This window comes from Anser cygnoides, chromosome 2 (assembly GCF_040182565.1).
Source record: "Anser cygnoides isolate HZ-2024a breed goose chromosome 2, Taihu_goose_T2T_genome, whole genome shotgun sequence".
NCBI classification, from domain to species: Eukaryota; Metazoa; Chordata; class Aves; order Anseriformes; family Anatidae; genus Anser; species Anser cygnoides.
The window spans coordinates 10,649,822-10,662,655 of NC_089874.1; the positions used below are offsets into that span (position 1 = coordinate 10,649,822).

The 12,834-nt window shown below is 35.2% G+C and overlaps 1 protein-coding gene across 2 annotated transcripts in view; it reads right to left on the reverse strand.

Moving 5' to 3' along the window:
• Window positions 1-231: 231 nt before the first annotated feature.
• Window positions 232-12,834, reverse strand: part of NCAPG2 (non-SMC condensin II complex subunit G2) — a 48,131-nt gene continuing 35,528 nt past the window's right edge. Inside the window, exons 26-29 of one of the 2 annotated variants that reach the window (XM_013185766.3) lie at window positions 10,169-10,266; window positions 9,658-9,760; window positions 4,391-4,490; window positions 232-3,968 (exon numbers count right to left, since the gene is read on the reverse strand). In XM_013185766.3, the coding sequence (XP_013041220.3) occupies window positions 4,433-4,490; window positions 9,658-9,760; window positions 10,169-10,266 (259 nt within the window). In that variant the 3' untranslated portion in view covers window positions 232-3,968; window positions 4,391-4,432. Of the gene's footprint in view, window positions 4,491-9,657; window positions 9,761-10,168; window positions 10,267-12,834 lie in introns of both variants that reach the window. The other variant, XM_013185764.3, reaches the window with a different exon arrangement.

Sequence of the window (12,834 nt, forward strand, 5' to 3'; positions counted from 1 at the left end):
TTAGATTGGTCTAATTGGATTTGTACCCTCTTACAGATGCTGCATTTTTACTTCAGCTGCTATTCTGAGAAAATGAAGTTGCTAATACATGCCTCTTTAAATAAGCATGGCAAGATTGCCGAAAGGTCAGCGCATGAAGCTGACATTTCTTGATATTAAGCTGGTACTCAGGTACCAATTTAGGCAATTAGTAAGTACAGATTGTTATATTAAGAAACAAAGGGAAAAAAATGCCAAATCAATATTCTTTATTCACACGAACAGTACAAACAGTTGGGTGTTTAATAATTGCCCCAAAAGGCAGAAAAGCACATGGCAGTACATAGGCAAAGAACCCAAAAGGAGGCTGGGCTGGCTCTGTCCTATATGTTCTTGGATGTAGGCATGTGGCCATACAGGATTCACGAACCTTTCCAGCAAAAATATACGTACTTAAAATGTAAGGCTTTGCAGCAAAGCATCTGTTACTGCAGCATGTAAAAAAAATATTAAAACCAGGACAAGGATTATTATAAGGAATAGTAAGAAGAAACTAATTGAACAGAAGAGGGAAAAGGTACCAAAAAAAGAACAGACTACAGTGGTCCTCTGTAAATCATACTGGAGAAAAAAGTTAGTAACAGCTTCCACTTCCTACAGACATAAGCAGTAAGTAGCAGAACTACCACTGTGATACTGCTTTGAAAAAATGCTGACTAACAGAGCAGAAGGTGAATTTCCACCGTTAAAGCTTCCTCAGTGCTAATGGATGTAATTTGTGCAGCTTTTCTAGGACCACGATGTGCAACTGGACAAACGACCCACTGGTAAAGGAGGACTAAGGACACATCTATTCCGAAGAGCATAACTTGGTAAAAAAATCCCAATGATTTCCAAGTAAATTGAAGCTACAATTAGAACGTAATTAAAATCACGTAGCACGTGGTAGCAACAGCACAGGCGAGTCTGAATGCACAGTGAAGTACAGCTGTCATTGGAGTAAACATCAAGAGGCCAAGGCAGAATTTTTTCCTTTTCCTTGGCAAGCCACAGTTTGTGTAGTTGGATCCCAACTTGAAGACATTTCTCAGCTAAGGAAGAAGCGTGAGGACTTCTCCTGGATTTTCTTTAGCTCACAATTTGAAGCTGGGATAGATGGAAGACCACTGGACTTTGTTTCCCAGTCAGAAACCAACAAATGAACCTTGTCATCAAAAAAGGGACCAGACCCTTTACAAAAAAGAATAAGGTTAAAACAGACACAATTAATGAAGTAGTTCAAAGCTATTGGTTTCTTCAGTAATATTTAAACTGGATATATGTGCACGAAGGGGAGGGCTCCAGACATGCCATTTACAGGTACAACTTCGACTAGAAAATTTATTCTTCGGGCAGTTATACATTAACAGTGATTGCCAGTGCAAATTGCTAAAAGGTTGTCTTAGAAAGGAGTTATCTTGTTCATATTTCAAAAAGTTTTACTAGTTAAAGTTCAACTTGGGAAAGCTGAACAGATCTCAGTGGGTCTGTTCCAAAACTGGGAACTTCTCTGACATACGGGTTGGATAGCACAGCGAGCCAAATCTACTCTGATTATCAGTCGTTCCACAACAAGAAGCAAAGACCAATCTTTCTCCCCCAACAGCACTTCAAAGGCACTTTTAATTAGTAAGATAAAACAAATCTGATTGACAGGTTTCCAAAAGATAATTCAGCTTAAGAAATATACTATTTATTTATATATGAAAAAAAAAAAAAAGATAAATATAAGGATTTAACATTTTGGCAAGACTTAGTTTGCAGTGAGAACACCAAGTAAAACCTTGTTGTGAGATTTACCACAAAGACCCAAGGAGAAAGCACTTGACAGACTTTGGCTCACAGAATTCAAAGACAGAACATCATTGATTGTGTTGCAGAAATCCCACGGCTTTTCATCTATCAGAAGAATTATAACAGAGCTGGACCAGATCTCGGGCTGAGATCTCTACACCAGCTCCACTGCCACCACAGAACAATTTCAACACCCTTGAGAACCACTTGAGCATCAGCCACGATAGAATATGGACAAAGGTTCACCTCTAAGTTTTCTTACCCTCCTTCACAATATTTCCTTCTTAAGTTCATCAGAAGAAATCAGCCTATTTCTGATGTTGATAGTTACCTTTATTTCTTTCAGGCTCTGGGATATTGGGTCTGTAGCAGGTATTCCATAAAAAATTGAAACTGAAAAAGCAGCTCTATAGACCGAGGGAAAAAAGGCAGTAACTTAGATTCTCTTCTAATCTAATCTAATCTGAGCAAATAATGAAAGATTGAAAAGCAGAAAAAAAGGAAGGTGATTTACATATTCATTAACTAATTTGTATCATCAGAAGATTTAAAAGGTCATTACTGGAACACCTGCCTGTTAACAGATGTAGAAGACTGAAGGCCAAAGAACACAGTTTTTATAAAGATGTTGATGGATAAACAGTTGGCAGATCTACAGCTACCTGCTGGGGCAGCATTAGACTTTTTGGCTCAGGCTACCATTGTGGATCAAGTAAATCTTCTGGAATTCACATAGCCACATACCTATCCATACTGACTTGCCTGTTGCAAAGCCTGCCAATTGTTTATTAAGGATTTGATTATTTTAAAATATCATCATTTCAGCTAAATAAGATTCTGTCTAGGAGTGAAATTTTATGCACTAACAAAGTTACTGACTCCTACCACAGAAAGGTGCCTGACAGATGGGGGTACAGCACTATGCATAGATCCTAATCAAGAATAAAGAGTCTGTCTTAATTTAGCTAAATTTGCTAATTTCAGTGTCAGTGCCACTCTGCAACATTGGAGATCTCAATGAGCCATTTATATAGATACTAAATGCAAAGCATCCTGCCCCATTTTGAAGATAATTAAGTGCTAGATATGCAAGTCTAAGCTAGTCCCTGTACACTGTCTTTATGGTCTCTGGCTGAATCATTTTCTGGGGATACCTACTAGATATACTTCTAAAATAGGTTAAAAAAAGCATTATGAATTTAGACATCTAATTTATAGATGCCTCAGTTAAGGCAAAATAACATGCAATCAGCATTGTATGACTAGCTTTAGGAGAGCATCTGTTCACATGAAAAAGTTAGGTAACTGGCTTACATGTTTGTCCTACCTGCAGTATTAATTTATAAAAATAGCCAAATGTACAGCAATGAAACTTATTTAAACTGGGATAGCTAAGAAGATAATATAGTCCAACCTCCAGATCAGGCAGGGCAAACTTCAAAATTCTGTCACATTGGTCAGGGCCTTGTCAGTCGAATTCTCCTCATCTCCAAGGATGGATCTTCCACAGTCTTTCTGGTAAACCCGTTCCTGTTCCACTTTCAGTTTCTGTTCACTTTCATCCTTTCTTCTTTCATATGTCCAAGAAGTATTTCTCTTGCTGCAGTGTGTGTCCACTGCCTCATGTTTTCTTGATGTGTACCTCTGAGTGAAGTCTTTGCTTAACCCTCCTCATGTAGAGAACAGCAGTAAGGTTGCTCTTCTGTACTTGCTGATGCTGGTATATAGAATTAGTCTGCTACAGGCGGAGGACTTTGTGTGTGTCCGAGTTGAACTTTGAGATTTGTCGTTCCTTGTGTCCAGCTCATCAGGATTCCACTGAATCAGACAACCCTTCCCCTCAAAAATATCAACCACTGCTCCCACACTGGTGTCATCTGCCAACCAACTGAGGCGGCATTTCATTCCATTGCCCAGGCATTTAATTAAGACGTTAAACAGTACTGGCAACAGTACCTGCCCTGAAGAATGCCGCTAATTATCAGTATGACACTGTAGCACTCTTATTCTTCAAGTCTGATTGTCCAAGCAGTTTTCCATCCTACTTGTAGTTCATCCGTACAGCCCATCTCTCTCCAATCTGGCTACAAAAATACTACATAAACCTGGGTAAAAAGTCCTGTGAAGAACAGGAAAGGTGACATCCTCTGCTCTCTCTGTTCACAAAAGGAAAGAGAATGAGGTTGGTCAGGAAGAATTTGCCCCTAGTGAATTCATGCTGGCAATACCCAATCACTATTTTGTCCTTCATGTGTCTCAAAATGACTTCTATAACGTCCATGAATAGGCTCTATAATTTTCTCCAGGTCTGAGGCTACGTGCTACCTCAAAGTATGAGAATATACAATTATTATTTGTTTTATAAAAACAAAAATACTGCTTTTTTTCTTTTTTTTACTTCTCCCCATATATGACAATTTGATACAAAACAACCTCCTTACAGGTCTTGAGAATCTTTACTACTACATGATTTCTATACACACTTTTGTACATTTTGTCTGCTTTAAATGTACAGAGTAACAGAAAATAAAACTATTAATAAATTTACAAGATAATATTATGCTTTTTAACACAGTACATCTTCCTTCCTTTAGTTTTCATGACAAAAGCTTCCATGTGGTCAAGGATTCAAAAGTTCATCCAAAATTTTCAGAGATGATTCATACAGGATTCTGAAACTGCATAAAAGAATGCAAAACAGGATTAGACATGCTCATACTAAGATCAATCCTCAGCTATTTGATTCTAAGAGTGTTTTATTTTTTAATTCTAAGAGAAATCTAAGAGGTTTCCTTGACAAGTTATTCCATATATGCCATTACTAAATTACTTTTGAAACCAGTTGTTTTTCTTCAACTTACCCATTTTTCTGCTGACCACCTCTAGCTATACTGAAATCTACAAAAAATCATTTTAATTTACTATGTGAATTCAAGCACATTTTCAAATATTTAATCATCTGTATTTCATGTGTATTTAAAAGCACAACTCACTTTTATTCACAGTATTTTACATTTTTTTAAAACTTGGTCAAATCCTTTACTGTTAGTTTATAATAAGCTATTTTTTAGTCTTCTACTTTTTTCCTTTCACCCTCATTCTTCAGTCTTCATAATTTTTCTTCTCAACTCAGTAATTTTTTCCCAAGCCTGAGCTTTCTGTCTTATCCTTATTAACTACATGCTTCAGCTGCTTATACATCCATCTTAGTCACTTTCTTACTCTTTTGTTTCACATTACTCCCTAAACGGTCTCAAAGGTCAGCTTTGAAATTCCCATTTGGAAGGCCCTTTTTATTTTCTTGCACTCTCAGAAATTGTCACTCACCTAGCCTTTGCAGGTGCATTCTCATGCAACTTCTTCTAATACTGCTCTAAGACATCCTCAAAAGACAGAAAGACTGTGGTCTTCTGCCAAAATATTTTAAAGTTTATAGTGGTTAACGATGAAATAATATTCTTCATGTTCCCTTTGTAAAAGATTCTGCCACCTGTATTTCTCAAATATTGTTCATCCTTTCTTTCTTTTTTCTTTTTTTTTTCTTTTTTTTTTAATTACAGTCCTACACTGATGGCCTGGAATAAGCAAGGTAAGTCAGACATTAATCATGCTGAGTTAGGGCATTCATCAAGGAGACACCAAGACTATAAATACAACAAGAAACTGTATTTTCTTAACAGTGTATTTGATGCCAGGTCTTCCTGAATTCAGACTGCCTTGGTTCCATCACATACTCTTCCTTTATAATGCTAACAGACTTCAAGCCATAATCAATCTCAACTGACAAAATAACCTAGTGTACTAATTTTATGGCACATTTTAATAATTAGTTAAGTACTGTGGTGATATACACAATGATACCTTGTATAATTTATTTATTTTTATTTATTTATTTTACAATCTACAGCTAACAGAGAAATACTTCTATAAAGTTGGTCCATTCATCACCACCACACTGGTCAAGCTGCAGACAATAAGTTATGATTCAGGGTAACGGTGAGCCTCCCCAAACAAATTTAAGTTAGTTTTACTAGGTACCACTGCGGTGAACGTGCTGATGGGAGGCAGAAAAGTCATACACAAAGTTATGTCACAAAACAATGCAAGAGTCAGTACTTATAGATACAATGAGAGTGCAATAAGGAGTTCCGGAAGCTATTAAATGATAATATTAAAGAAATATCTTTCAGCACATCCATTAGCTCAGTTTAAATTCTAATGCCTACATACTAAGATGCTAATTAAATACAGAATATCAAGAAAAAGGTGTTATTTTATAGCACATTTGTTTCACAGAGCATGGAATACTTCTCTAGCCTCCAAATCACTGCACTGGAAGCTTTATTGGCCTTTTTTTTTCTAGAAATAAATACTTGCATTTTATAAACTAAATTAATGTGCGTGCCATTACTCTTGAGGAAATTCTCTCAATATACAATATGCTGTCCAGAATTTTAAAGTGCGCTGAACAGCAATTTTAGACCCACAGGGCCTTCTTAAAGTGCTAGCTCAGCTGAAGAGGAAAGACTAAATTACAATGAAAAGTTTTGCTTCTAAATTAGTATAACAACTCCTTGTTCAATGGCAGCATTTTATGTACTCCACCGGACAGGAGTTTTACTTATTTATTTCATTGCTAATATGTAATAGATGACTGCTAGGTTAAATTTAAGACGCTGGCACAGAATGCCAAGTCTCTTGGGAAATTAAAGAATATCACTGTTTCGTGGTATACCTGGGTACTAAATAAAAATAATCCATCAGAGTTGTTAGGAGATAATGTATTCAGAAGAAAGAAGCAGTAATACCTTGAAGTATGAATTAAAAACACAGTAATATGTTTTAGCATGCATCAGTGCAACATCGCGTCTTTTAAGATTATGGTCAAAGTAATTATCTGACATCTAATTTGCTGCACACCATAATTAACATTTAGGGGCTTGGTAAGTAGAGTGGAAAAAGACAATGATAAAATCGTTTACAAACAACAGTGCACATTTCAGACTGTATATAATCACCTTTTAGTTATACATTAGCAGGCTGGTACTAGAGCACTAAAAATAAGTGTCTTCAGACACTAGCAGCCCAGCCTGTTCCAGCAGAACACCTATCTGAGAAAGGCCCCAATAATTAATCAACTTTAACACAAATGCACTAATAATTAATCAAGGAAAATCTAATCATTAAAGAACTTCCTCTTAACCTTTTCCTACATTTTTTTTTTTTTTTTTTTTATCTTTTTGGGGAGAGAAGGGAGGAAAACAAAAACCACCAACTTCACAACATATTTATGGGAGTTCTTGAATTCTATAATCCTCCCAAGATCAGAAACGATCACACAGCTCTGCAGAGTTTTTTGTTATCATACTGTAATTCTGATTTTGGTTACAAATACTTCCCACCATCATGCTCATATTCCTAAGCTTTTAACTTTATCTACAACTCTCTCTTGTTTTTGTATGATAAAAGGTAGCCATTCATATATCACAAAATTAAAGCACTGTGTAGTATCTTATGCTCTTCATCTGCCCCAACTTGTAGGATGATTTGTCCCTGTTCACTGGGCAGAGATGTTCATATAGATTCACAAAGCAATTATCTGTGTTCTTACCGGAATTTATAGGCAGTAGTGCACTCAAGTGGTAGCAATTATTCATTTTAATGTGCCTATTTATTTAATCATGTTAAGATTTGCTTTAAATTCTCTGCCGCTGTCTTGATTAAAAGAATTGCATAACCGAATCATGATACTCTGCTGCTCACCTTTCTTTTCCAGATCATAATTATAATTTTTAAAAATATTCTGGTAGAACACTTGGCAACCCAGCACTAAATGACTCAATGGAAAAAAATATCGTTTATTTTTGCTTGATTTTGTTTCTAAGCTAGGTCCCAACCAAAGGAACTTTGTTCACAGCTCAGTAACTAATTAAAATGAGCTACCCAGGAAGCAGAGTCACTATGATGAAGTTTTAGAAATCTAACCATGCAGTGACTATTTATCTACTTATTTATTTTTGTTTTTATCAATTTTATGTTACCTGAGCACAATGACCTCTGCAGAGGCCACTCTTAAAATCTGGATAGCAGTATTTCTGTGTTCTGATTGCTTAGGTCAGACAGAAAGAGGAATAATGGGCTGATCTTTATTTATTTATTTATTTTTTTTTACTTTTTTATTTTTTAATAAATCTCGTTATTTTAATCACATATAACTGAAGTAGATCATATCACAGAACTTTCTGGTCTACTTCTTAAGATTACATATGTCATTTAAAGAGCTATATAACACCCCTTAGGCTCTGATATAATAGATTTAAATGAGCGTTTTGTTAGCAAAAAAGCTACCGCTATATCTCCTGCACTTCTGAATCACATCTAAATGTATATTTACTGCACAGCCCTTTAAAAGTTCTACCACTGCCAGAACAAGTTAGTGTAGCTGTTGAGCTTCTTGACAGAACTCAAGTGCAAATTCTAAGGATTTAAAGTATCATAAAAGGAAAGAAATAGGGCCTACGTGGTCCCCTCGATAAATCACCTGCTTTTTCATACAGTAGCTTCTCATAACTTTAGTATTGACTTTAAATGAGGGACACAAATTCAGTCACAGCAGAGCTGAGGAAGGTCTCTGTCTTGCACAAAGCCACATGCCTCAGGCCAGTGATCCACCAGAAGAATGTGATGTGGAAGTGTGGAAGCGTTTGAAGGGCCATGCAAGAAATGGTTAAATAAAATAAAGAATTACTTATTTATTGATTGATTTCAACAACCTCCTCATGTTCAGAACAATGTGGTGCGTTGATAGCTTCTTTCAGTATGGATGAATGTTCATAACCAATTTGGTTCTTTATCTAGTTATCCCTACATCACCTTGTTGAATATCTTGAAGAATTATTTGCCACAAAATAAGTTACCTGTTTTGTTATTCAAGGGTAGGAGAGATGGAAAAAAACATTATGTAAAGAAATCAGTTATCCTTCCTACAGCGTGCCTACCCTTCTCAGTTACTAACCCTACCAATCAGGGGACACAGTGAACTGCAAGTTAGTTTCTGAAGTACTTAAAAACGTGTTACGTTATTTAAATTCCAGTAGTCTGTTTTTGTCACAGTCTGTTTGTGCTTCTTAATGTCTACTCTGCATGTTTTCTCTTTCCACAGGCAGTTCAATAACAAGGCAGAGATCAAATGTTAAAATTTTATTTTAGACTTGAGCAATTTTGAAACACTTGAGGCTAAGTCATTCATAGTTGTCTGCCTTAGTCAGGTCTGCAATAAATGCTTGCAAATGCAATTTAGCCAATAACTCTCAAGAAACCGCCCAAAAAATTCATCCCAAAAAAATCTAAAAGTCAACCACACGTGAAACAGAAATCTTAAAAATGACCAAAATAAAATCAACTGTGGAAAGTTCTGAAAGTCACTGTTATATTCACTTAAATTTTTAACATCTGCATACATGTTCATTGATACACCTAATACCAAGATCCATGAGAAAAATCTTCTAATAGTAAGAAACTTAAGAAAATACTTGGTTTGTCCTACACTTGCTGAAAACAGAACTGAATTTCTGAGTACTGCAGTGTAACAGGATTAAGTCATAATGCATTCAAATTAAAAGCAAAAAAAAAAAAATCCACCCCAAAATATGTAAAGATTACAATCACAGCAAATGTATGGGCAGGAAATTTAATACTGTGCTGAGCTCAATATCTCAAGATTTTTACCCACTGTTTTAAACCTTGCAATCATTCAGAATGCTCCAACTGTACTACCTAAGTATAGAATACAGCCATTTACTGTAGAAAGGAGAGTTTAGTGTTCATTTCCCATAGCACATTTACCTTTCTGTATTGCCAGATTCTTCTGTGGCAGTTTCCTTGTATGTTATCAGCTTTCTTTGAATGACAGGTGCAATATCCTTTAGAAGTGAAGCTCTGTGCTTACCTATTTGAAATATGATTATGTTGAAAAGTTGGACAAAAATAATGCTTTATCAAAAAATAAACTTGCGTATTTTCATAGACTATCTTTTTAACACAAAAGATTCTTTAATTAAAGATTAGATATGACATAAGATTTTCACTGCCCTGGATTAATTACTGTGTCTTTCAGCAAACCAGAATATGGAGGTGGACCATATGAGTTAGCAGATAGTTGTATTTTTAAATTCACTGCAAAGATTGAAAGTCCAAAGCTTAACAACATCATGTACAAGTGATATGCCCTTAAATTCTCTAGAAAAATGGTAACTTAACAGGATGAGGAAAAGTGCCTGTTGAATTTTATAAGAACTTGGCTTTTAAAAAGTAGCATAGCAGAAAAAAAATATTGTACAAAAACAGTTCGACTGACCTTTAATTATAATCACAATGCAGACCATAGCTGTAAGACTAAAAATCTCTTCAATTTCTTTGGAGAGAATGCATTCCATTAATTCATTTAAAAATGACCTACGGAAATAATAAAGGAAATATACTTTATAAATAATGTTTCCTTCAAAACAGAACAGAACACAACAAGCTTGTGATTACGTTACCCTGCCACCATAGTTTCAAAGATACCATGCAGGACAAAGGATATTTATTGGGTGACTGAAAATTATATGCTTCTTCTGAAACTATGAGAATATTTGAGTTAGCAGAATGGTAAATTGTTTGGGAAGAAAAAGTTTGTACACAGAATAAGTAGTTTTTATGAGAAATGAAGAGCTCGTGGAGTACTTTAGGAAGGATAATCTGAAAAAGGTACTAGATTTACTGGAATTTAACTTATGCAATTTGTAGTGAAGTTTCTAATTTCAATTTCTACTGAAGTTTAAAATATATTTATATGGCTCCAGTGTATTATTAGTAACAACTCAAAACCCTTAAATCTATTTCTATTTGTAGCTTAATTAGAGCGTGGAGTTCAGTTAATATTTTAGTCTAAAATGTGTATGTCATAAAAACAAAATGGAAATGTTTCCAATTCAAAAAGCAGCACTGAAGAGCATTTATAGCTGAATATAGCCCTGAAACACTTTCCAACTACATTTTAGGTATCAAAAGCATGGACACACTAACAACTTTTCATTGTGAAGTCTGAGATAAATACTAACAATACAATCAAATGTTAAGATGCAAAAAAGCATCTTAAGATACTCACTTTTAGCAAGAGATGATAGTATTACCAGGAAACTTTAGTAATATTTTGGGAGAATATATTAAGAAAAATGAAAGAAGGGAGTCAAGAAAGAGGTCTGTTTCTCTAGTCAAATGCAAGGGTGAACATTTTCAAGACAGTTTCAAATTTAATGGCTCTTCCTTTTAGTATTGCAGCACAATAGAGCCCTGAAGTATGTCGTTAACAAAAGAACCAACCTCCACTAATGATTCAGTGAATAAAACTTTGAAGCAAAGTTTGAGCTTCTACAAAGATCAGAAAACGATGACACCACTTTAAGCTCTGAAATCGGTATTCATGAAGCTGCTCGTGTATTGTATTAGCTTTATTGTATCCTTGTGGAATAAACTGACCAAGTGTCAATTCCATTTCATATCACCCTTAAATTGCTGACTGATAGTATTCTGCCTGGAGTTTGACTTTGTTACCACATTGTTTACTTTAGTCTTTCGTTCCATGAAGGAACTTTGTAATAGTATTAATCTGTAATAAGACTCACTGCAGAGACAGCACAGCTGCCTCCCCACCACCACCACAGGAGTCACAAGAGCCTACAAGCAGAGATAAAATATTTCAGAACAAGAAGCTATTTCCAAATACACTTATATAAGGGAGATAAGTAATTGGTTCCTACATGGTTTCCTACTAAAGAAAAGGACATTCACCTAATTGTCAAATATTGCCAAGTGACAATATTATCACTGGTAGGGGGACTGAAATTAAAAGTTTCAAATTAAAAATTAAAATTAAAAGTAACTGAAATTAAAAGTACAAGAGATTGACTCATTAGTAACCGAAAACATAACAGACACTGCAGAACATGGTGCAAAATGATTGTGCGTTCACAAATTACAAGTTTGCATCAGATTCTGTAATGTCAAAGGCTTTTGCATTGGCACAGAAAAGTAATAATTTCCAAGATTTTGAATGATTTACTACTGGACTCCTTCACTACAACCTATAAATACAGATTTAAAAAAAAAAAAAGCCTAAAAAGCAGATCTCAGTCCTGAAGGACCAGTGGAACCAGATGTATATCATTCTCTTGACTTAGATGTTCTTTGCACCAAGAAGATAAATTTCAGAAGATAGATACATGCTTATCAAAATACTGATAGCAAAGCGCTGGTCCAAACTAGAAGTTTTCTTCAAGAATGGACAAGATCTGATCACTAGAAGAAAAAGTTTGAGAGGAATTTGTTGGCTTTCTGTGCCTCTTTTGAGAAAAACTGGGTAAAGTCATTGTGTTTCACTGAAACAGAATGCTTCAACAGACAGCTGCCTCTCAGAAGAGCAAAATTTGTATTAGGAGATAGGAGACCTACTGCCAGACTCTCTGGAGGTCCCCCCCCCCCCCTTTTTTTTTTTTTTTAGGATTAAGGGAAAAAAAATCTTAATCTCATGACAGCAGATATGGAGATATTCTATGCCTGCCAGGTGAAGATGTTAAGAATAGTTGTGCTAAGTCATGGAGAATCACAGGGCTTTTAAGGAATACCCATTAGCCCCTTGATCATTCAAAATATTCTGATGTGTACAGTCACTGAAATAAAAATTGAATACGAAAAAACTAACCAAAGGAAGGATAATAAAATTCAGTTGTGACAATTTTAGCAGACATTCAACAAATATAGCAAATAAAAAAAATTAAGTCTTAAAAAATATCAGATAGCCCTACTTTTGGGGGCTTTTAGGACTTGGATACTTTAAACAGGTTTGAATGTTATTTTTTTTATACAGCCATTAGTACATTTGTGACCTTATTGCAGACATTCGGGTTAAAGGATTGATGTTATTTTTGGTAAATATTTTATCTCTTCTAAATACTCCTATATTGAGGGGACTAACGTTTATCT